At 53.0% G+C, this 25167-nt stretch overlaps 2 protein-coding genes and 2 non-coding genes across 4 annotated transcripts in view; 2 read left to right on the top strand and 2 right to left on the bottom strand.

Moving 5' to 3' along the window:
• ALPK3 (alpha kinase 3) overlaps window positions 1-1864 on the top strand; it is a 36085-nt gene extending 34221 nt beyond the window's left edge. The window contains exon 14 of the mRNA XM_034066154.1: window positions 149-1864. Coding sequence (XP_033922045.1) covers window positions 149-470 — 322 coding nt within the window. The 3' untranslated portion in view covers window positions 471-1864. The remainder of the gene's footprint in view (window positions 1-148) is intronic.
• Window positions 1865-2278: 414 nt separating this feature from the next.
• On the bottom strand, window positions 2279-16708 carry LOC101880228 (sodium/nucleoside cotransporter 2). Its single transcript, XM_034066153.1, has 19 exons — window positions 16594-16708; window positions 16013-16095; window positions 12723-12791; window positions 12555-12652; window positions 12032-12123; window positions 11435-11624; window positions 10928-11069; window positions 10050-10163; window positions 9573-9650; window positions 9123-9203; window positions 8721-8801; window positions 8454-8579; window positions 4958-5088; window positions 4582-4750; window positions 4188-4385; window positions 3679-3760; window positions 3099-3197; window positions 2600-2711; window positions 2279-2507 (listed from the first exon to the last, which is right to left on the bottom strand). Exons 1-19 carry the CDS (start codon window positions 16706-16708, stop codon window positions 2384-2386), a joined length of 2184 nt encoding a protein of 727 aa, XP_033922044.1. The 3' UTR covers window positions 2279-2383.
• On the top strand, window positions 16142-16213 carry TRNAH-GUG (transfer RNA histidin (anticodon GUG)). The gene has a single exon. It is a non-coding gene; the product is annotated as a tRNA-His (tRNA).
• On the bottom strand, window positions 16515-16586 carry TRNAH-GUG (transfer RNA histidin (anticodon GUG)). The gene has a single exon. It is a non-coding gene; the product is annotated as a tRNA-His (tRNA).
• Window positions 16709-25167: the final 8459 nt, after the last annotated feature.

Below are 25167 nucleotides of genomic sequence, written 5' to 3'. Positions count from 1 at the left end.
GAGTGTCCCCCACAAACTGTCCCAGCTCTCACTGCTCATGTGGCGAAGGGCCACGGTGGTGAGTGCAGCCAGGCTCCGTCCTCAGCTCCCTGCTCCAGTGGGACGTCTCCTGGTGCGAAGCAGGGGCTGAGGATTGCTGTATTGGCAGGTACCAGGGGATGAAGGAAAGCTGCTTCCCCTCTCTGCTGGAGCAATTCACGACTGCTCACCAGTGTAACCATTACTGCAGCATCCTTGGCCTGAAGACGCTGGAGCCAGCCAAGCCTAAAGGCTCCAAGAGCCCCTCCTTGGGTAGGAAATCTGCACAGTCCAGTCCCCAGCTCCAGAAGAAGGGGCTGGCAAGTCCCCAGGGTACACGGAAGGCTGCTGTGAGCCCAAAAAGTTCTCGGAGAGCAGCAGAAACAGGGGAGACCCCAGCAGCCTCCAAACCCCGGTCAGGAGAGAGCAGCAGGTCTGGTCGCCCACAGTAGCCAGCACCGCTGTAGCTTGGACCTCCTGCTCTGGAACCCCATCCAAACAGCCTGGAGGCAGCATGCGGCCAGGTTGGGAAGGGAAGACCCTGGCAGTGGCCACTGTCACCACTCTTCTCCCTTTGGCTCCTGCCCTGGCCCGCGGCACTTGCATTGTGTGGTGTGTGGTAGTGGGAGTCGTGGGGAGAATGTGAGCCTTGGGCAGCCTGGACCCCTTGCCAATACCTCTTTACAAGAGCTGCTGCTGGTGGTGGAGATCCTCCATGCTCAGGCTCTCATTCCTCTCCCAACTCTCTGTTTCCCTGACTTAAGGCAGGGGCTGTCACACCTGCTCCCCTGGGCTTTGCAAGCGCTATGCCCCCTTCCTGGCTCCCCTGAGCAAACTGGGAGTCTGGGCTGCTCTTTTGGCTCCCAGCACCTCATGTCCCTATTTCTGTCCTCTGCAAAGCGACTGGGCCAAGCCCTGTCTGTGCTCTATGTGGAGGATGTGAAGTCCAGCAGCACACTGTGATTTCCAAGGTTTTGCTGTGGAGGGGTTTAGTATGACCTGTAGGGCTCGGGCTGGCATTGTGTGGGGCTCTGGGGTCCAGGCCTGTGGCAGGGCACTGGCATGAGCTCACAGGGATGGGATTTTGAACCCCTGTACCCTGGGGTCAGCCTTCCATCCCCTTGCTGGGCGGATGCTGGGAGCAGCAGTGCTGCTACAGGTGGTGCCCAGCACCACAGTAATGTTGCTCTACCTCACATGGGGCACCCAGGAGACGGGTGAAGAGGCACTTCCCATCCATGCCAGGTATATGTGGGTATCCAACCTATATGACTCACCCTTCCTTGCCCACCTGCCATATGCAGACCCTGTACACCCTGCTCAGCTCCATTATACAACCTGGTCATGCTCACTTGGCATCACCCCTGCTTGGCACATGCCTTATTTCAGTGGCAGCTAGGAGCATTCTTTCCAGGTCCCACTGCCCTGCGTCAGGAGGCAGTGATGGACAGGCAGTGGTGCTCATGCTGGAAAGTAAAGCACCCTGCATCACATCAAGCCTCCCTTGTGCCCATCAGCTCGCTCAGGTGTGCAGCAGCCACCAGAGAGTGGCAATGGGCAGCAAAGCTCGCAAAGAGCCCTAGAGCTGCATGCTTCATCATGCTGAAGAGCATCACCTTCCCTGGAGCTTTAGAGGAGGGTGCTGTGTGCCAGCAGTGCCACCCAGCAAAGTGGTGTCCAGAAGGGTGACTCTGTGCAGCTTGGTGAAGAAGCTTGTCCAGAAGGGACCGGGCTGGGAGTGTGGCATGCTCTGGGATCCTGGTGCTTTGCTGTGGGGTCATTGTAAAATAATGATATACATAGCAAGGCTGCATTGGCGAATGGGTGCTCTTGAGTGCAATAAAGTGAGGACTGGCCTGTTCCCCGCTGCTGTGGTCCCTGTGGAAAAGATGCACCGAAACACAGCAGGATGGGGGTGGCTTTGTGCTCAAGGGATGAAATTGTCTTCAAGTAATGGTTTTTACTTTCATCCACACCCTACAGGAGGGAAGAGGGTGGCTGGGCCAGATCTGAAAGCTGAGGTGGAACATGGCAGAGGCTCAGCTTCTGATGGCTGCAGCAAAAGCTGGCTGTGGCAGTTGCAGCATGCAGCCTGAGCAAAGCACCTCATGCTGTGTGGGACAGCCACGGTCAGGGGCCAGAATGGGGTTGAAGGCAAGTACATGGGGATTTCTGTGATTTATTTGGGAGCAGTTCTGTTGTGTCTGCAGGCTAGCACCTAAGGGTGCTGGCTGCAGGGTGCATGCAGCTGTCAATCATTACTGGAGCAGAGGAGACCAAACTTGCAAGTTTCTGATGAGGCACTTCTTAGGCTTGGGGCAAGATTTTGCAGATGCTGGTGTTTCCAGGCCGTGTTTGCATATTTCTAGGTTGTCCCCTCACAGGTAGTGTCGTTGTAGTGCCCACAGCACTGTGTCAGGCACCGCATGCCTTCTGGCTGGCCGGCCCAGGCTCCAGTGAAGGAGAGCATTCCACTGTCAAGCACCGAGCTGGAAAGAGAGAAGCATGGTCAGGATGAGGTGCTGGCCACCGCCCGGGTCTCTGGGCAGGACCATATGGCTCTGGGGCCCTTCACGCCCACCTGGCAAAGAGCTGCTTGCAGCAGGTATACATGGCGTAGCTGGTAGAGCTGAAGTTGGCAGTGCTGAGAAAGGTCACACAGTCACCCACCTCTGTTGGCACATGAAGGAGGCCTGGGGGACAAAGTTTCCTGGTTGGGGCTCGAGGGACCATGCATACATATCCCACACCCCGACCCTGCTCCCCAGTCCCATACCCTCACCCTACTCTTGCTTGCAGATCCTGTGCCTGGGACCATGCATGTGCTCTCCCACCTCACCCCCAAGACTGTTGCAGCAGTGATTCCAGGGAACTCCTTGCAGTGCCCCAGAAGCTGTCCTTGAAATATCCCCAGCACAAATGAAGCTGAAGGGCCTCAGCACAACTGCTGTGCAGCCTCTGCAAAGGGTTTGGAGGCCCTGGCAGAGCCATCAGGAGGACATGCATACCTGCACCTGGATTTATAGGTCTTTGCCTGTCCCCACTTCATTCTGGCCCACTGTCAATGGGCAGGGACTTACCTGCCAGGCAGGCATTGAGCATGGAGACACACACGCCAGTGAGTAGGGCTCGCAGCACGACAGATGCCAAGTCACCCTTACGCTGGGGAACCATGGAGGCTGCAGGGACAAAGCAGAGACTGAGGTGCGTTAAGTCCTTGCTCTGGCTCCACCCCAGGCTAGGAAGAGATAGGGATGTGTCCTAGGTCCCTAGCTGGCTCTGTCACATACCGCACTGCCCATCTCAACTGTTGGTGTCTGGGTGACACAGCAGTCACAGCCAGCACCCAGCACACTGTCTGCACTCTGCACCCGTGGGTGATCAACCAGAGCACTCGGTGCTCTTAACACTGGAGTCTCTGCTCTTTGCTGCATGGCTGGGTGGCACCTGGGCTTGTGGGACATGCACGTGCTTTTGCCCATGGGTGCAGTGCAAAATCATCCCTACTCACCTCACACAAATCCTGTTTCTTATTTCTGTGCTGGCAGAGGCTGAACATGGGGGGTTGAGGGCAGCAAATTCCTTCTGCCCCAGTTGAGTCCTTGGTCCCAAGATTACCCTGCATCACTGCAAGGCACCCAGGACATGGGTCACACTCACCCAGACCTCCCAGCATGATCCCAATGGAGCTGAGGTTGGCAAATCCACAGAGTGCAAAGGTGGTGATGTTCTCGGCTCGCTCCTGGAGGGCGCAGCAGGAGGGAACTGTCATCTCTCCCCCGGAGCAGCCCCAGAGCTGGCATAGTTCCCAACCCAGACAGACATGATGGAGATAAGTTCCCCATCCCAATCCTTTCTCCTTCAGCTAATTTTGGGAGCAAGAATGCAGATGCTAGGCAGCCTGCCCCTGGGAGAGGCTGGGCTGGGGGAACAGGAGGGCCTCTGGAACTATGATCTGCACCACCAAGGAGAAGGATAAATGGGAAAGAGTTTCACTCATTCCTTAGGATGACCCCATACCCAGCAGTTAGCAAACATCCACATCTAGTTGGCCATAAGTGCCCTCCCACCCCAACAGCTATCCTCCTGCCTGACCAGCCATGTCCCATGCCCCATTTCATCTGGTTCCATCCTGCCCTGTGCCTGGCAGGGTTGGAGGTGCCACTCACAGATATCCACTGCTTCCGGCTCCCATCCCACTCCTCCAGACCCGACAGACGTTTTTTCTTGTATGTGGCCAGCTGCTGGTACGCCACAAACTCATTCAGGAAGATCTTCATCCCCAAGAGCTCAGCCACCAGTGGAGAGTCTGCCCAGTCTGCCCCCATAAGAAAGGCCACAGGCATGAGAACGTAGGAGCAGATAACCTGGGAAAAGGATCCCAGAAGGGAACAACTCAGAGCTGACCACCTGCACAGCCCCAGGCTTGGGGCAGACACCTGCTGTGTCAGCATTTGCCAAACACCCAACAAGGGTCTCAGCAGCCTACTGAGGCAAAGGTAGGGATGGGTAGGGGATGTAGGATCTGGTAGCCCAGATGATGGGGTTGCACCTTGGGGATACCTGGAAGGAGAGCCCTTCAATGTCTACCATCTCCCCAAACCAGCGCAGAGCAGCATTGATGAACTCCAGCACCGCCAAGAAAGCAATGAGGTTGGCTGCAATGTTGGCTACGAGCACTACGGAGGCTGCAGCCCCATTGCTTGCAGCTTCCAGGATGTTCCTCTCTTCTCTGTACGGAAAAAAAAACAACAACCAATTGGCTCTTGTGGCCAAGCATTCTCTGTGCTAAGTCAGCTCCTTGTCTGTGGATGTCTGCACACCACAGGCTCTCCCAGCCTCAGGCCACCTGGAATGTCCACTTGTGCCCCGCAGTTGCCCCCATGGCTTCCCCGCACTGGCCATGCATGCAGCCCCACTCCACCATCCTCACACTCACCCCTTGGCGAGGCGGATGCTTGCTTTGCCCTTGAACTTGGACTCTTCCACTTCAGGGTAGACAAGTTTGGACATGGCAAGGGCGCAGGGCGCAGCCATCACGGAAGCTGCTATCAGTGATGCCGCATCTATCTACAATATGCAGACTGTGGGCTTAGGCAACTCCATGTGAGGCTGTTCCCCAAGACATGCCACCCCCAGGAATACTGGCACATTGCTGGCATTAGCAGACTGGGCTTCTCAGGATGGGAAAATTGTCTTTTTCCCGTGTAAGCTGGCCATGGCATGTAGAGCAGCTTGCCTGGATGGAGGCATTGGTGGAACTGAAGCAATCTTGGCCTTGAAGGTATAAATTCTCCTGCTATTTGACCTAACCATAATCATCCTTGCCCCTTCCTCATCCCTTTCTATCATTATGTGCAACAGTGCGAACTTCTCCCTCCTGACAAAGGGCCACATTCACAGTGTCACACCTTCCCTGCCTGCCAAATGGCAATGTCTCATTTCTCTGACCTTTTGTTCTTGAATACCCGTTTAAGGAGACTAATTAATGTTTAAATAGCAGGATCTCAGCCAGCAGATCGAGGGCAAGGTTTATTCCTCACTATAGAGCACTGATGACCAAAAGAAGTGTGACCAGCAGGTCAAAGGAGGTGATCCTGCCCCTCTGCTCTCATGAGACCCACTTGGAATACTGTGTGCAGTTCTGCTGTCCTCAACATAAAAGGGACATGGAGCTGCTTGCTGTTTAGCAAGTCCAGAGAAGGACACAAGGATGATCAGGGGCTGGAGCACCTCCCATATGAAGACAGGCTGAGAATCACAGAATCACAGAACCATTAGTGTTGGAAGAGCCTTCTGCAGATCATCCAGTCCAACCCCCTGCCAAGGCAGGGCCACAGAGTGCAGGTCACACAGGAACATACCCATGTGCATTTGGGATATCTCCAGAGACAGAGACTCCACAACCCCCCTGGGCAGCCTGTGCCAGGGCTCTGCCACCTGCAATGGAAAGAAGTTCTTCCTTGTTTTGAGGTGAAACTTGTGTTTTAGTTCATGGCCATTGCTATGAGTCCTGTCACTGAGCACCCCTGGAAAGAGTCTGGCATCATCCTCCTGGCACCCACCTTTGAGCTATTGATTTGCATTTATAAGATCCCCTCTCAGTCTGCTATTTCTAGAATAAACAGGCCCAGTTCCTGCAGTATCTCCTCATAAGAGAGGTGCTGCAGAATACTGAGCATCCTTGTGGCCTTCACTGGACCCTCTCCAGTAGCTCCCTGTCTTTCTTGTACTGAGGAGCCCAGCACTGGACACAGTGCTCCAGACGTGGCCTCACCAGGATCAAGTAGAGGGGGAGGAATAACCTCCCTTGACTGCTGCCACACTTCTGATGCACCCCAGGATACTCTTGTCCCTCCTGGCTCCAGGGCACACTGCTGTTCATGGTCAACTTATCATCTACCAACACTCCCAGGTCCTTCTCAGCTGAACTGTTCTCTAGTAGGTCAGCCCCAGCCTGTGCTTGGGGTTCTTCCTCCTCAGGTGCAGGACCCTGGACTTGCCCTTGTTGAATCTCAACAGGTTTCTCTCCACCCAGTTCTCCAGCCTATGGAGGTCCTGCTGAATGGCAGCATGGCTTCAGGTGTATCAGCCACTCCCCCAGCTTTGTATCATCAGCAAACTTGCTCAGGGTGCACTCCAGCCCTTCATCCAGGACACTGATAAACAAGTTGAGTAAGACCAGACCCAGTATTGCTCCCTGGGGAACACCACTGACTACAGGCCTCCAACTGGATTCTATTCCACTGATCACGCTGATCACAACCCTTTGAACTCTGCCATTCAGCCAGTTCTCAATCGACCTCACTGTCCATTCATCTAACCAACATTTCCTAAGCTTACCTATGAGAATACTATGGGATTCAGTGTCAAAAACCTTGCTGAAGTCAAGGTAGATGACATACACTGCTCTCCCCTCATCGACCCATCTTGTTATGTCATCATACAAGGTTATTAGATTGGTTAGGCAAGATTTACCCTTGGTGAATCCATGCTGACTACTCCTGGTGAGCTTATGTTCTACATGCTTGGTGATGACTCCAGAATGACCTGTTCCATCATATTTGCAGGGATGGAGATGAGGCTGACTGGCTGGTAGTTTCATAGCTCCTCCCTCTTGCCCTTTTTGTAGATGGGAGTGACACTGGCCTTGCTCCAATCATGCAACCTCTCCCATTCTCCATGATTTTTCAACGATGATGGGTGCAGCTCCCTCAGCACCCACAAGTGCATCCAATCAGGGCCCGTGGGTTTATAAGTGTTAAGTCTGTCTAACCTGTCCCTAACCCAACTCTCTATAATCAGGGGGAAGTCTTCCTTTCTCTGGCCTTCTTCTGAAAGTTGGGTCTGGTCAGCCTGGAGATGAGCAGCTGTGTGGAGACCTCAGAGCAGCATTTCAGTATCTTAAGGAGGCTTGCAAGAATGCCAGAGAGGGACTCTTCATTAAGGGCTGTATGTAGCAATAGAACGAGGGGTGATGAGTTTGAATTGAAACAGGGGAAGTTCAGGTTAGATATAAGGAAGAAGTTCTTTACTGTGAGGATGGTGAGGCCCTGGAACAGGCTACCCAAAGAAGTGGTAAATGCCCCATCCCTGGCAGTATTCAAAGCTGGGTTAGGCAGAGCCTTGGGCAACATGGTCTAGTGTGAGGTGAGCTTGGAACTAGGTGATCTTAAGGTCCTTTCCAACCCAAACCATTCTATGATTCTATAAGACCACATCTGGACACCTTCTCCATGGCTGAGAAGCTGATGAACAGGAGAGGGCATCCCTGGGTGGATCAGGGCACAGGACCACCAAGGCCATGCTGGGGGAGTGGGGCTTGTTCACCTGGGAGAAAAGAGGGCTGGGGATTGTAGTAACTGTTCCCAACTACTTAAAAGGGGTGTTGGTGGGAAGATACTGCACAGAGATGTCCATGGAAAGAGTGAGAATTGATGTCACCGTTTCAGTGAGAAATTCCAGTTGCATATATGGAAAAAGTATTCTCCACAAACGAGGCTCCTGTGAGTCCTTACTTCAGGGAGGTGAGAGGGGACCTCCTTCCATGGGATGTCCACCACCAACCTGGACAAGGTTCTGGGCAACCCTGTGGGCTTTGCCATCACATCACTTGGATACGAGGGTGGATCAGAGATCCCCATAGGGTCCTTCCAAGCTAAATTATCCCATGATGCAGTAAGATCTCCCCCGCTCACTGTGCAAGGACATGCAATAAGGGCCCCACAGCAGTGCCTCCTACCTGGCAGAGCTCAGGGTTCTGGACAGAGCAATGGAGGTGAGGCTAGACATCGAGGCACCCTGCCCTCATCCCGCTCATGGGAGACATGAGGCACCTTCTGGGGGTCTTCTCTCACCCACAAGTCCAGAGCAATTCTTGTGTGTCAGGACCCCATGGCAGAGAGTATGGGGCACACATCTGCTTGTGTACTCACCCCAAAGGATATGTAAGCACCCATCACACTGCCTGCAATTGTAGAAAAGCCACCAGTCATCACAGCGTGGATTTCTGAACAGGTCATGTCTGCAAGGTATGGGCGTATGAGCAGCGGGGCTTCAGTCTGCAAGAGAGAAAGCCCTGTTGTCCTTGAGACAGGGACATTCAGGGCTATAGGTCTCCTGGAAAGGGAGGAGAAGCCCTTCCCCTGGGGCAGGGTCATCTGCAAGGGCTGAGGAGCTGGGTCTCCTGCCCAGGACCTTACCTGCCCCACAAAAATGTTCCCTGCCACACTCAGCGTCTCAGTGGAAGTGGTGCCCATTGAGACCTGAAGGATCCAGGAGATCTGGGGAAAGACAAGGCCACCATGTTTCCAAAGACTGACACCCTGACACCCACCCCATGAAGGAGGGCGCTCAGGCTGCACACAGGTGGTCTTGGGAAGTGTCCACAGACCAGGCAGCAACATCAGCTCCAAGGATGGACTTTCTCAAGAGGACATGCAAGAAAGACCAGGGTTGTGTCTATTCTTTTAGACAGAACAAATCACCCCAGATTAGTACTATGCCAGTTTTCCTGGAACATCCCTCAAGCTGGTCACAGTAGTCAGAGAACCCACCAGGTTCTTCTTTCCACTACCATCCCAGAGCCAGATGTGAGGCCCTACCTTGACAATGAGCCACTGCATGATGCCAAGGTAGTAGAGGATGGACATCACACAACTGAAGAAAACAACAATGGGCAAAGTCTGTAGGCAAGACACCAGGGACATAGGGTTAAAGGAGAGCTGAGCAACACATCTAAGTACACTTGGGGAACAAGCCCTTCTGCCCCATAAAATAAGCATGGCAAGGTACTGCAGAGCCAGCCCTCACTATTGGGGTGCCACAGCTTTGGGCTGGCAGCTGGGACAGGGGACCAGTGCAAACCCCTTATGGCTCTGAGGAGGTCCATGAATGTTTACAAAGCTGAGAGAGAGCCATGCCTGAGCTGGTTGATCTCTGCAGTAAACATGGCTGCGTTCAGTTTCATGCCCTTCAGGATCCAGCAAGGCAGCCAGATCAGAAGAGAACCAGGCTCGGCCTCTCTCTCCCTATAGCCCATACCCCAAGCTGACCTGAAAGGCGAAGACTTCTTCAATAAGTCTGTTCCCAAAGACAAAGCTGGAGCCAGCTGTGGTGTAGCCTAGGAAGAACTGCAGTAGAGAAGTTACATGGGAGGAGGGAGATCTCCATTAGCTCTCTCCCTGACATCTTACATCTACCTAGCAGAAGTCTATCCCCCCAGCCCCATAGCTCAATTCACCACCACACCAGATAATGACCTGCTGAAACCTAAGCTGTGGACACTGGTGGGCTGTCTCCAAGTGCTGGGGCACAGCAGCAGCCTGCATTGGAGACTGCACCAGATCCTGGCTGCTGCAGACCAGCAGGAAATAGCTGGCTTTTCTCCAGTCCCAAACAAAAATGCTTCTAAGTGTGAAGTCCCTGCAGCTTCCCCACCCCATGCCAACCTCTGCTCTTCTTGCAGGTCCTTGCATCCCAAGGGGGGGGGCTACATGGAGGGCATGGGGTGATGTGAGCACATGCAGTACCTGGATCTGGTCACCCAGCCACTTGAAAGCTTGGATGCCAGGGGTTGTTCGGAGGATGAGAAGTCCAAATATGAACTCCAAGCCAAGACCCCAAGAAACAGCTCTCCAGGACACCTGGGGACCAAGAGCAGAACAGGGACTGAAATATTAGTGAAGCCTACAGACTTCCCTTTCTTAGCTTCCTGCCCCTTTGACAGCTGCATATGGCAAACACCTGCATGAACGTCATGGGGATACTAATAAAGAAATTGAGATAGTAATCCACAAACATAATGTGGGTTTAGAAGATGAGTTGGTGGGACTCAGAAACTGGCTGGTAGAACATAAATCTGCCAGGCTTACCCAGGAGGAGAAGGGCACAGAGACCTTCTGATGGTTCGACAGCTAGTACAGACCTGCTGGATCAAAACTTCCTGTTCATTAATCCTTTGGAGGCAGCAGATTGCCCAAAACATTGAAGCAGGTTGGTTTGGAAAGCACTGGGACTTCAATTACTTCTGCCCAAGTCACCTGAAGCTCTGGCCCACCCTCCACCCACAGGCATCTGGAATTCAGGCATGAGTCTTGTCCTGGGTCTCTGTGTCTGATCCAGCTATGAGAGACATGATGGAAAACAGGATAGAGGCACCATGTGGGATCATGGTGATGAGCAGTGGGAAAAGAGCAGTGGGTAGCTTTGGGGCTGGTTCCATCCACCCAGCTTAGGTCCCCACGCTGATCCAGCTCTGCCCAGGAGCCCTGCTGGATTCTGCTTCCTCCAGGGAGCTCCAGCGATGGGCCATAAGGGGATGCCAGGGGAGAGAAGCACATTTTTCCCAGTACTGGGAGGCCACATGCTGTGAGAGCACCAGTGGGCAAGAAACATCTGAAGCACATACTGCACTGTGGTGCTTGGAGCAGGCAAACAGGAACAGCACCAGGAAGCAGAAGCCAGCCAGTGAGATGAATTGCTCTGGATTTCTGGCAGTGTCCAAAGCCAGCCATATGATCAGGCCTCCCAGGAGGGCCACCCACAGCAGCCTGCAAAGGAAATTCCCAGACCATCACAGAGAGGATGTCCCCATGGGGAGAGAAGCTCATGAAGGGCAGAAGATAACTGTGTGGGAGGTGCCACTGTGAGGTCCATGCAGCTGAGGAAACCTGGGGCTCAGACACAAATGGGGGCTATAAACAGCCATCATGCTGCTGAGGTAGAGTAGCAGGATGTTTCTGCCATGGCTTTTAAGTGGTTCTCAAGCTGGGCCATTCCTCATCATTCATGAGGTGCTTGCGCAGGACTAAGGCATCTGTCCAGAGCCACCAGCTGCTGGTTGTGTTGGCAGGGCAACCATGGGAGAGGGTCTCTGGTACTGGGAGGGATCTGGCCCTGCCTTTTCCTGACTCACCATTTCAGCCATAGCCAGGACTTTTTGAAGCATTTCCAAATGGGGCTGAGGAGCAGCAGCACCTTTGCCCCACAGTGCTTCTTGAAGAGGCTCCAGCAGATGAAGAAGACAACCACAGCAGTCATCACAACCAAAGGAAGGGCTCGCTGGAAGCTGAGCCAGCAGGCAGCAATAAAGTAGCACAGATAGGCTGGAGAAGGCACATTGGAGGTCAGAAATATCAGGCCCATAAGATCATGAGTTCATAACACTAACCATGGCCAACAACGGGGTTAGTTTCCTTGAGGCTCCTATCTGTGCACAAGGAGCACCAACCCAGCAGACGGGCCCACCGGTGACAGCACCTCAGCTGTCTAGGGGCACATGGAGCAACCAGAACAGGCATACCAAACCCTTTGGGTAGGCAGACAAAGGGAAGGCGGATAGTGAGGAGCAGGTAGCCCTCATGGACAGGAGGGGTGACCGAGGAGGGGGCAGGCCATGGGGTGAGGGCAGATACAACCTCCACATGGGTGGCCAAACCCAGTTCTTGGAGGCTGGGGACATGGCCAGCCAAAGGGATGTGGAGATGGGGTCCCAGCACTGGGAAGTCCTCACCTATTCCAAGGAGCGCTAGGATGACCCTTCTCAACACCTTGGCATAAGCCTTGGAGAAGCACTTTGCCTTGGAAGCCGGTTGCACAGCCTTCCTGGGGAGAGTCACATGCCAGAGACTTGAGAGGCACAGAAGATGGATCCTGAAGGTGAACCCAGCCCAACTCAAAGGAACCAGGTCATAACTAGAGGGTGCTTGTGGCAGCAGCATGGTTGATAGCTGTGCCATGGCCTCCAGCAGCCCTACTGCCTGCTACCAGGAGGAGTGAGCTGGCCGGTTGTAGCAAGGGAGACCCCACCACACACACAACACCCTGGGCACAAAGAGTGGAGGTTTCTGCTGGGTGGCTGCACTGCTGACTGCACCCTACAAAGCCATATGGAGTTGTCAGGCACTGTCCCTGCTATGTGGTCAATACCACCCTGCCCTGCTTTGTGATCAGGGGAATCACTGGCCCAAGGACTGCAGACCTGCTATAACCACTGGAAACACCCTACACAGATGCATCTCCAGGGATTATCCTACCTGCAGTAGGAGGAGAATCTCCCTTTCCATTCACCTCTCCTCTTCTCTTTGGTCTCACCACATGGACCATCATATCCCTCACAGAGTCTGTCCTCCCCCTGGAAAGCATCATTAGCTGGAGCACCATGAGCAGCTCCTGTACCACACATAGGGGAAAGGAAGACTTACCACAGAGCTGAAAGCTGGGTTATCTGAGCCCCTCCCAAGGTTGTCCAGGGTTATCTGGTTTTCTTCCATCTCCAGAAGTGCAGCAGTTTCAATGCATTACAGAAACAGCACTGCAGGGGAACAATGCTGGCTGGGAAGAGAAAGACAGGAGGATCACCTCTGGAAACATGCATGTCCAACCCTGATTTTGAGTTCCAGGTCCCCAGGAGGAAAACACCTTTTGCAGTAAAGATTCAGAGTAGTTTCTGCACCAGCACATCAAGGGACCATCCCATAGGATCCTCAAGCTGTGGGGAGGGAATACTGAATCCCTTGTTCTCATCTCTTGGAAGGTTTGCTCTTCCATGTCTCCAAGAAATTACAGGAGAGGACTAGGTGCAGCAGGAAGAGCTGGTATTGCTCCTCCAAGATTGTGGTAGTGGCCATCAGCCTTTGTGAGCAACCCTTCCAGTGAGATTCTGCAAAAAATAAATCTGCCTGCATCACTCATTGGGCGCAACTGAATAACATCATAGAACCCCATACTGGTTTGGGTTGGAAGGCAACTTAAAGCTCATCCAGTTCCAACCCCTGCCATGGGCAGGGACACCTTCCATAGAGCAGCTTGCTCCAAGCCCCTGTGTCCAACCTGGCCTTGAACACTGCCAGGGATGGGGCAGCCACAGCTTCTCTGGGCACCCTGGACCAGCGCCTCAGCACCCTCACAGGGAAGAGCTTCTTCCTTATATCTAACCTAAATCTTCCGTTTCACTTTGAACCCATCACCCCTTGTCCTATCACTACAGTCCCTAATGAATAGTCCCTCTCCAGCATCCTTGTAGCCCCCTTCAGATACTGGAAGCTGCTCTGAGGTCTCCACGCAGCCTTTTCTTCTCCAGGCTGAACAGCTGCAACTTTCTCAGCCCATCTTCATACAGGAGGTGCTCCAGCCCCTGGATCATCCTCACAGCATCCTCTGGACTTGCTCCAACAGCTCCATGTCCTTCTTATATTGAGGACACCAGAATTCCACCAGGGCACATGTCCTCACTTCCACCTTCTATAAGCTTATTTCTTCCTTCTGAGTTTGACCCCCTGCCCTCTAGGGCTTTATCCTATGGAACTTTACTGAGCAGGTTCCTGAGGAGGCCAAAGTCTGCTCTCTTGAAGTTCGGGGCAGTGAGCTTGCTACACACTCTTCTCACTGTCCTGAGGATCTCAAATGGAATAAGGAAGAATGAGAAGAAGGAAGGCTAGGACAAGGGTAAGGAAGGATAAGGATAAGGATGAAGATAAGGAATGATAAGGAAGAAGGTTTTTTCATGTTCGTAACTAATACAGTGCATCAGGAATGGGGAGGAGTAAGTGGCAGTTTGCATGGGGACTGGTCCTTAAGGAGAATCATACAGGGAGAACTAGTCCAGCACAGGCAGAAGAACCAGTGTCATGCCAGGGCAGGAACTCTTGAAGCATGCCACCTGGGCTCCTACAGGTTCCTTTAACCTGAAGAAAGATGAGGGAAGGGCAAACAAGTTGCAGAGAAGGTAGCGATCGACTGTAGAATCATTTGTGTGTGAGGACAGAGGAAGTAAGGAGTTGTCCTTGCTTTTGGAGGAGAGCCATAGAGGTCTGCATGGAGAAGGTGGAGAAGGCAGCGTCATCACCTGCTTCCTCCAGTGTGAAAATTAGGGTTCACTGAAGGGGCTGTCCCAGCCCTGAATGCAACAAATGGAGGTGAGTTTTGGAGAACATCCCCCTCAGCTTGGGACCTCACAACAGCTCAAGGTAGTGATTGGTTCCATGGGGACCATTGAGGCATGCTGGTCTCCAGCATGTCCCCCAGCTGCTAATGAGTCTGATGGCTCCTCAGCAACAGGGCAGGACCCAAGGCCATGGTAGGAATCCAGGACCCCAGACCATGGTCTCCAGCACCCCCAGTGTCCCCCAGGGCTCAGGGACCCCTCACCAGAACCCTGGCAGGGAACACGAGGACCTCGCTTCCCAGGCCCACCATTTCAGGAACACCCAGAGATCCCTCTGAGCTTAGTGACCCTGCAGGCACCTCCAGTGCTCAGTGACCCCCCAAGAACACCAAGGCTCCTGGCTCTCTCCATCCCTCACAGGCTCAGTGTCCCGTCCCGTCCCCCGTCCCCCCCCCCCAGTGGCTCAGCTGGTTTCTGTTCTTGTGAAGCCTCTTACACTGCCATCCACTGAAGGAGTGGGCCCATATGAACAGGTAGGCAATCAGTGGGGCAGCAGGTGGGTGTCCCCCATGCTCCCACGCCCCACATCCTTACCCCCACAGCTTCGTCATGCCATGTGGTCACATGCCCTTCTGCCCTCCCAGCTGCCTCCCTGCACCTCATGCCCTCACACCTCCTATATCTTCCTGCCCCATGCTCTCATGCACCCCATGGCCTAACGCCTGCCCCGAGCCCCATGGCTACTGCCACCCCAGCACCCGCCGCGCTCCTGTGCTCACCTGCCAGCCGCACTGACCACACAGCACCTATCCCCACACCCAGTTACCGATTAACAGCTAGGTCCAAAGAGCTGGGCTGGGCACACTTGGGGCTGCCCCAGCTCCTCCCAGGTCCTACACCCGGGTGCCCACAAGAGCCTGGGCAGAACCCCATCGGGGTGGCCTTGCAGCCCAGAAGAGGCTGTGCTGGGTACTTTTACCCCCACGTATCCAGCCTTTAGTCCACTCTGAGAAATGCTTCCCAGGAAAAGAGGCAGGCACAGGCAGACTCCAAAGCTGCGGTGGTGCAACCTGGTATCCCCCAGTACTGCACAGCACGGGACTTGGGGGGGGGGGGGGAGCCCCGAGCCCGATGCTGAGGTTGGAGCCAGCGAGATCGAGCTGGTGTTCAGAGCGCACCCCTGCTGGTGGAGGGCGGGGGAGTTCGGTAGTATGGTTACATACACCATAAAGAATAGAGGTTCCGGTGATGGTGAGGCTGGTAACGGACACTTCTTGAAGCTTCTGGGAGCTTCTCGAAACCTATCGACGATGAGACCCCAGCAACAGAGTGAAGCAATGGAAAAGCGCCACGTTAACATCCGGGCGAAAGGAGGCAGCGGGATTGGCTGAAGCCTTGAACCGAGAAGGATAAAGGACAGCCCCCCAAAGACCCCATGTGCGCGTCTTGGGCGGAGCAGAGACTTCGCGGCGCACCCAGCGCTGTTTTTTATCTGCTATCGCTTGCTCAATTTTATAAATTTATGATTTTGCGTTTTAAAACGACATTGGTTCGCTCATTGATAACACGTGTATAGTGAGGGGGCTCAGTCATGTCCGCGCCCGTCACCGCACTGGTGCCACGGAGCAGACCCCAAGGCACAACTGGTGTCAGCCACGTGTGCATTGTCCACGTGATCTGCGCCATCAGCACTAAGGGCCGCATCGGCAGAACAGCGGATCACAGTCCCAGTAGCACGCCGTGATCGTATAGTGGTTAGTACTCTGCGTTGTGGCCGCAGCAACCTCGGTTCGAATCCGAGTCACGGCATCGTTTCGGCGATAGCACGGCAAAGGGGCTTCTGCTTTTCTTCCTTCTGCGCCCCAACGACCTGATCCATTATTTTCTTTTTCCACATCGTGCCAATATTTCACTGTTAAAGGGGTTTTTTTGGGTTTCTGGCGGGGCGCTGTGTTGCGCTGCCCAGCCCGCCCTGCCCGGGGCTTTGTAAGGCGGCGGGGGGAAAGGTAACGGAGCACGGGAAGCTAAAAGGAATATAAAACTAATGCAGATGAAGCCATGGACAAAATGGCAAAACAGGAGCCCTTCTGCCGTGGTACCGCCGGGGCGATGCCGTGACTCGGATTCGAACCGAGGTTGCTGCGGCCACAACGCAGAGTACTAACCACTATACGATCACGGCGCGCTACCGAGGCTCCGCTTCCTCCGCCTGCTGAAACAGCCCTTAGCGCTGACGGCCTGGAGCACGTGACCGGAGGTGGGCAGGGTGGCCGGCGCCCGGCCCCCGTCACGCTGTGTCTCCATGGCGACGCGCGGTGACTGGCGGGTGCCGCCACCGCCCCCGGCGCTGGCAGCGCTGCACGGGATTCGCCCCGGCCCGTTCAGCTCCGCCCGAGCGGGGCCTCGCTCCCCACCTGCACCCTAGCTCGGGCCGTGACCCTGGCCCTCCCCATGCCCCTCACCCTGGCCTGACCCCACTTCTAAGCCCATTTCACCTCCTTCCCTGATCCCAGCCCCAAACCCAAAGCTGTGTCTCATCGTGACCCCCACCTTACCGTGGTTTTAACCCTCTCTGACCTCACTCCTAACCCTAACTCCCCTCCTCTAGCCTTGGCTCAACTGCAGATTGTGATCCTGACCATGTTCCTGCTTCCAGCCATATCCTTCAGTTCTTGCCCCAAACCTTCCCTCAACCTGTTAAGCCAACTCTCACCATGTCCCAATACCAAGTGTATTCCTACCTCTCACCACTCTGCGTGTTTCTCAGGGAACAAAGTTTCTCTTCGCTGCAGCATTCACTTGTGAGGGTGCTGAGGCACTGGCACAAGGTGCCCAGAGAAGCTGTGGCTGCCCCATCCTTGGCAGTGTTCAAGGCCAGGTTGGACACAGGGGCTTGGAGCATCCTGCTCCAGTGGAAGGTGGCCCTGCCTGTGACAGGGATTGGAACCGGGTGAGCTTTGTTTGAGGTGCTTTACAGCCCAAACCAGCCTGGGATTCTATGATTAACAACTGGACACACCAGGGCAGTGTCTACAGATGAAGTGGAAAATAAGGGGCTAATGATGAAGTTGACTTTGCGACCCAAAGCAGTGGCAGGTATCAGTCTATGCCGTGGTTCCTATTTCTTCCTGGTGAAGCACACATTAATAGTAAATGACTGTTTGCTGACACTTCTGTTGCTGGTTTTTACAGTGCTCCAGGTATTGAAGAGGCTGTTATTTTTCACAGCTATGTGAAGAATTCCCAACACCTGGGATCAAAAGCATTTATTTGTTTCAAGTATTTTTAGAACAATCAGGGCACTTCAAGGCACTGGGGTGGCCCAGGTGACTCACACACCTCTGTGGTGCTGCATGGGAAAAGGTAGTCACAGAACGCTCTGCTCCTGCTGCACAGAGAGCTTGTCACTTGGCATCATCTACAGGCACCTCTGAAGTTTTGTTTGCATGTGAGAGTGTGCTGGAAGAGGTGGAAGTCTGCAACCATGCTGCCCATGCTGGGAAGGGCTATGTCCCTGCACCATATCTGTCCCTTTTTATCTGCTGCAGCTGGCGAATCCTAAATCTTACGAGTGTTCCTGAAACTCAGGACAAGCCAGTGGAAGTCCCTGTACACTTTGATTAGTCCATGAAGTAATTACCCCTGCCATCTTAATCATCTCCTCTTGCTTGTATCCAACCCAAAGAGTTCAGAGTGGTGGAGGAAGACAAAAGGGCCTTTTGTGTTCCCTTTTTCTATGCCCACCTCATTCTTCTCTCAGCCTCTTTACTGATGACTTGCCCTCATCACTGATGTGCAGGCTGGTCCCTCAGCAATGGTGGGAACCTTTGCAGTGGGAGATGCTCTCCATAACACAAAACCTGGCTGATCAGGAGGTGGTGAAGGAGAGCCTCTTTGGAGGTATCTGCATGACCTGGGAGTCCACATGGGTTTTTGGTACTGCCTTCCCAGTGCTGGCCTTCTCCCTCCATTTTCTGCCCTCCAAGGATCCCAGTCTGTCTCTCCCATAGTGATGCAGGGACACTGATCTTACTCCTCTGTGCCCTGACACCATCTGTGTCCTCACTAATGTGTAACTAAAGTGAGTGCAGTTCCACTGTTAACAGATACATGTGTCTCCTATATCCAGAGAGTTTAACACCATCACCAGCACCTTGGCTGCACTGTGGAGAGAGATCTGACCACCCAGACATGTGCAGGACAGGGGCTGCTGAGCCACAGAGGTGGAGTCATTACAATCTCTGAATCTCAAGGTACAACCTTGTAGAGGGACAGGTGCTTGTGCTGTCCTCTGCCTGGTTGAGGTGATTTCCTCCACACTGGACTGGTGGTGTCCAGTGCCACTGAGCTAGACTGTGTCACTGGTGTAAGGATGAGCCCAGCTCCATGCTGGCCTGCTCTCACACATAGTCTTGGACAACTGCCGCAAATGCGGGTCAGCACAGTGGTGGGGGGAAAGAAGCACCCAAGGGAGAAGGTGGGATGGTTTGGAAATGTGGACCACCACTGGCAGGACACGCTGCTCGTGTCTGGTGGGGATGGAGAACCTACAGTGACACACGTGGTGACCAGGGGATTCCTCCTAGGGCACTTGCATGAACAGACAGAGTGGAACCCCTAAGGTTGGTGTCCACAATGGTCTTGATTCCGGTTCCCGATCTGGTCTGGTGCAGAGCTGACATTTGCATGGTGTGTGCTGGGTGCTGCTCACATGGTGTGCATGGTGCAGGGAGAAGGCAGTGAGGCTCGTGCTTGTGATGCTCAGCAGACTTTTCTGGAAAGGGAAGCTGGCCAAATAACAATGATCTCAACTGCTGAACAGGCATGACTGAGATAAACACTGCAGCGATAGAGCAGTTGGCCAAACATGGAAGTGAGCTGGGAGGTGGTGAGTGGACATGGAGATAAGCAGCAGGGGCCTGGCTGGTGCAGAAGAGGAGGAATGAAGCTTATGCCACCCATCACTTGTGGTGGTGGCCCTGTTCCAGCACAGCTGCTTACCCAAGGGCTGTCTTCCCCAGGAGGACTTGGATATGATCATTCCTATTGAAATCATGCCAGGTTGTCAGGGCCCCAACAGTCCACTCCTGTGTGATTTTGTTCACAGCTGCTGCCAGTCTGACCCACAGGGTCAGGACCTGCCAAGACATGTTCACTCAGTGTGGAGGAAAAGAGGTGAGCTTGTGGGGGCTTTGGGGGATCCTCTGCCTGCTAGCTGACCTGATGTCCTAAGGCTCTGCTCAGCATCTGGGTGGGATGGCTGCTCCAGGTGGGTGCCTCGTCTTTTCCCACCCTCCTCTGTCCCTCAGAGGAGGCTTTTCTTCAAGCCCTCTGATGCCTGTGGGTTGCACTCAGTGGGATTTTAAAGATGCCTGCAATGTTGAAATGCCCGTGCAGCCAGAGAGAGAGTGCTGCTGCGCCCAGATGTTGTCATTCTGTGGCACAAATAAATCTTCTGGCTGGCACAGGAACAAGAGTAATTCATCACTGCAAGGCTGTCTCAGGTGCTGTGCCCTTTGAGTGGCCTCTCCAGCTGTTCCCTCACTGGGGCAGTCCCTGCCCACCTCTCCTGGCCTCAGTGAGGCAGATGGAAGGCAGAACAATATCCATGGCCTCCTCTTTTGGTCTCACATCCTGAAAACAGCTTCAGGAGTGGCACTGGTGCACAGAAAGGCAGGATAGATGCCCGTCTTGCAAGGTGCACAAGGTGCTCTGTGTTTTACTGGTGATAGGAAACAGCGCACTGACTCAAGCCAGCACTGTCATCTTTGGATATTCTGAGGCCATAAATTCGGCTTTTAGTTTGTCTGCTGCTGAAAGCCTACCTTCCTTCCTAAGCAAATCAGAGTGACTTCATTCCATCTAGCACAGTATCCCATGTTCCCATACTCACAGGCACTGACAGACCAGTGCAGAATACTGAAGCAAGATGAGGCCAGGGAAATGTCCTGGGGCTGGGATAATTCTGGAGGTGAAAGTTTTAAGTGGGATTTGGGACTGAAGGGTAGCTGGAAGACAGTTGCAAGCAATCTGGCAAGGCTCTCTCCCCACCGTTCACCTCCCCATCCTCTTCTAGCTCATGAGACACACACCAAAGCCTGAAGGAGAAGGACTCAAGTATTTCTTGACATGAATGTTCATATCTGATGCTCTTGAAAGACTTTATGAACCCCTAACAGTGCATGAGATGGTCCTGGCTCTTCTAAAGCCTAAGCTTCAAAGGACATTTTCCAGTCTGCCAGTGCTATGTGGGGCAGGCAAAAAGGCAAACAGACCAATTTTCTGCTTGCTTATGTTTTGGGATCCCCTTGCCCAGCTCCAGTGTTTAGAGATCAAGGAAAATGGCCCCCAAAATGTATGGAGAGGGATTCACCAAAGTCGTCCTGTCTGATCTCCGAGGAGCACAAAGCCTGGAGCAGCCTCTTGGGCTCTTTCTGGTTCAGCACCCAGCTGAAGATGGGATGTGATAAAAGTGTCCCAGGAAAGAGTCAGCCACCCTGCAGTCCGCCATAAATGCTGCCACATGTGTGTGTGAGTCCTGCTTCATTCCAGCTACCAGCACAAGCTCTCCCTCTGCCTTTGCACCATGACTGGGAGTCTCCTCCAGCGGCAGGGATTTATAGCCTGCACACAGCCACCTCTTAACCCAGCTTTGTGATGCTGAGCAGGCAGAAAACAAGCAGCCTGCCTGGCCCTCACCTTTCCATGTCTTGCACTCCTGTCTGAATTCACCTTAATTTTCAGCCTTCCAGCCCTTTCAAAGACATGGGGCTGGGTTGGTGGCAAAACCAACCAATTTTTTCCATCTGCATGGGGAGAATGGCCCGTTTTGCTCTTGTCCCATACCCATCTTTCTGATGGTTGATGACAGGCCTATTAAGAGATATAAAGGGGATGCCAGGGGCAGTTAACACTCCCTAGGCAATGTAAAGCTAGTGAGTGTCTGGACAAGGACTCAGCTGTGTGAGCATGGCCATTGCAGCTGGATTAATCAAACCCACCATTAACACTCTCCTGGGGTGCACAGGTCCCCTGCCAGCCTCAGAGCCCAGGCCTTCAACTGTCACGTGGCTCTGATTGAGCTGCAAATGTTCCAGCTCCTTAGTTTGCTCTGCCTCAGATCGATGAATGCAGGCAGCTCCAATCAATTTCACTTTACCACTTGCTGTAGCGTTCAGATCCATGCTCTCCCAGCTGGATCCACTTTCTTTGTTCATTCAAAGGAGAAATTCAGGCATCTTATCCCACTTGGACACTGCTGTGCCCTTGCAGGGTCAAGCTCCCTGGCAGGGGCAAATAATACCCCCATCGATGGAGATGTTTCTCCATGCCCTCCCCATCGGAGGGACAGCAATGAAGGGGCTGAAAGCCCTGAAAGCATCAATCTGGCTGGGCGGAGTGTGGAAGCAGGTGGCCATGAGGTTTGCATGGTATAATACAGCTGTTGCCACTGAGCCATCATCTGTCTTGAGGTTTCCCTGCCACGAGCCTGATTTTGCTGGGGCAATACTCAGGGCAGGTATAAAGAGTCCTCCTTCAGCTTGGCTGCCCTGTGCCCACAGGCACCGGGTATGGCTCCAGGTCTCCAGGGCTTGAGCCCATGCAAAACATTTTTATGGAAAGATACCAAAACAAAAAACCAAACAAAACCTCAACCAGACAAAAAAAAAACCCTCAGAAGCAATCGATCAATCAAATAAATAACAACAACGAAAAAACAACAAAAAACCAAACAAAAAAACCCCACACCAGCAAAGATTTTACATAGTGGCTGTTTGGAAATTTCCCTCAACTCATACCTGCATTTGTCAGTGAAAGATGTGTTTCTCATACTCTGGTATTAGTCCTGAAGTCATTTTTTTCTCCTGTCACCCAGCTCTCTTGCTGGCTTGTTTCCTGGATTTGGGAAATTAAGCTCCCCATGGCTTCCCACACCTCGTTATGTGTTAATGGAATAACGGATCACACCAGAGAGCAGTTATGATGCTCAGGGTCATGGATGTGCAGAGAGGACTGTCAGCGCTGAGAGGAGAGGAAGAAAAGGTGCTTGGCACTGGTGAGGCAATGACCGATGTATCTGGCTTCAAGCTGGCAGATGTCTGTCAGCAAGTTGTCATTTCTTCTTCTGGTGAATTAGCATGGTTTCAGTTATATTACCAACTGCATCATGATTTCTCTCGACAGAAAAGTTGGGGAACTGCAGAAAGTGCAGAAAGAATTTGCTCCACATGGTAAATATACATGCTTCAGGCATATCCCTCATGTCTGGACAGACAGGGTCCGAATGGCCTAAACACACCTACAAAGCCTGGTTCTGCATCATGTGTGTGAATGTTGACACAGAAATGTCCTAGTTTGTGATGCTTGGGAGGAGTGATGTGTCACATCATATATGGGATCTGGTGTGGGCCATATTCTTCCAGGTTCCTCCTTACTTTTCCCCAACTTACCACCTGTCTTTGGCCCTTGCTACCTTTGTGCAACATATTGCAGCAGGCTGGGGTGAGAGGAGGCTGCAAAGCATCTTGTTCAGAGCATCTCTTCAATGCTAGCCCTCTCCATAGCACCTGGCAGCAAGCTGGGATGGGTGGGCATGCCATTTCTTTCCAGCCTGATGGGAACTGGGATATCTGGAAGGAATGACAGAAGTTTGTAGGGTCCTAAGTATTATGGAGCAACCAGTATGGAATGTACTTGGTATGCAGATGAGGGGCTGCTGGAAGAACTATGATTCCAGCCTGGGAATGTCTTGCTGAACAAAAGCATGCTATATCTGGGAGCAGTATCCCCTTCCACATGGACAGCTGCTGTGGTGAGAATGCTCCATTTCACCCACTGCCCAGTCTTTGGTGGTCTCCTGGTGCCTATCTGTAGCAACATTTCCCCTCAACACAATTCCTGCCTCTAAATATTTGCAAGGCTCTTCCTGCCAGTCTCTGTATTTAGAGGTGGGTGATGGATTCCTTTATGTGGATTTGTTCAGTCTTGCTCCTAAACCACACAGCATCTGCAGCGGCCGATGGCAGCAGGACTGCTCTGCACTGAGTCACCTCCTTGTGTTTACCCCAAATCTACCAGTCTCTCTCTAATCTCCCCCTGCCACGCAGTTCTCTGTCCTGTGACCCCAGTTGTTTCTTTTCCATGCCAAAGAGCTCTGGTCCATCATGCACACCATGTGCAGAAGCCTTTGACCATCCTGTCATCCTTCTCTGCTCATTTTCTGGATCTGCTGTATTCTTGGGATACGGGGCCCAGGACCACACAAAGGCCAGGACTGACCTGGGAACAGTGGCACCTCTGCTATTGCCTCTACTTTTTCCTACCCCCTCCTATTAGTTTTTAGAGAGAACCTTTGCAGGTTTGACCTTTGCTGAGTGCCAAGGAGATGTTTTCATATAATATCAGAGCTCCCGGTCTCAGAGCCCATCACTTTAGACATGAGGCAGGGTTTGGCTTCTGCATATGTATCACTTCCCTGACACTGGCTGTTGTTTCAGATCCTGAAAGTCCTGAAATGTATAGCATTCATCCAAAGAATCCAGAATAATTCAGTATTATTAGCAGATTTTGTCACTTCTCTACTGACCTCATTCATCAAAAAATCTGCTTGGGGTAATGCAGGTGACCTCTCTCAGCTGGAATTCACTTTAGGAGAACTGTGTCACCTCTTCTCCACTATGTCATATTTATCCATCTATCCTCTAACAATAATGCCAGTTTCCTACTCCTTATGCCAATTTTTGTTCATTTGCAGAGAACAGATGTGTCATTTATCAGTCTGGGACTCTCTGGCTGCCTCCGGGGAAGCATTTTGGTGCCACAGTTGCCGCTTTCCAGTCCTCGCGTCCCTTGATGTACCTAGACCTCGGGGGAGGTTGGGGTGTCACCCAGCAGTTGTGACATCCTCCCAGTCCCTGCTGTGCTGCGTAACAGGACTTAAGCAGGGTGTTCACAAGGAGGGAAGGGGCTGGAGTCACCACAGACATTTCTAACCTCCCAGAAATGGCTTTTATTTGGAGCTGTGGAAGAAGTACCTGGTGATCCATGGGGCTGCAGGTTTCCCTGAAAGCCGTGGGAGATGCTGGTGTCAACATCTCCCATGCTTGTAGCCGACCCAGTGCCTGACTCAAGTGACACATTGGCAAGTGTCAAATGCTAAATTCAGCCCCAACATCACTTGTGGGTGAATCATCTTTCAGTGCCTCCTCAAGAGCATGCAGGAACAGAGACCTTCTCCTCTGAGTCACCAAAACCTGCTGCCTGGGGGATGCTAGGCTGTGTCCACACCACCCACAGTTAAACTGGAGAGGAAGGTTTACCAAGACAATGTAGCCTGAGCCCTCCTAGGCCCAGGGAAGGACCTGTGTCCTGTTCTTGGCACGGCTGCCAAACAGGTCTCCTGTCCCCAGCTGTGGGTGAGCACAAGGAGCACCTGGGGTAGCTGAAGCAGCTCCTCACACCCACAAGGATGGTGAGGTCCAAGGACGCACACAACTCTCCACAGGGCTGGCAGGAGCCCATAAGACTTTGCCTTGCTTTTTCTTCCTGGTGCATGCTCCAACCTGCCTGGGAAGTGTTTACCCAGGTGAGCTATTAGACAGCTATTGCTGTCTTTGCTAAGAGGAAGGGCCCTGCTGTGAGCTCCAGCCCAGAGACAATAGAGAAGAGCTCCTGGATCCTTTAGAGATGGAGAAGAGGGTGGAGGCAGAGCTCCTGGTGCAGAGGTCCATCCCCTGGTCCATGCAGGTCACTGCAGAAGGCTT

The sequence above is a fragment of the Melopsittacus undulatus genome, chromosome 9 (assembly GCF_012275295.1).
Source record: "Melopsittacus undulatus isolate bMelUnd1 chromosome 9, bMelUnd1.mat.Z, whole genome shotgun sequence".
Lineage (NCBI taxonomy): Eukaryota > Metazoa > Chordata > Aves > Psittaciformes > Psittaculidae > Melopsittacus > Melopsittacus undulatus.
This window is presented reverse-complemented; position numbering and strand designations above follow the sequence as displayed.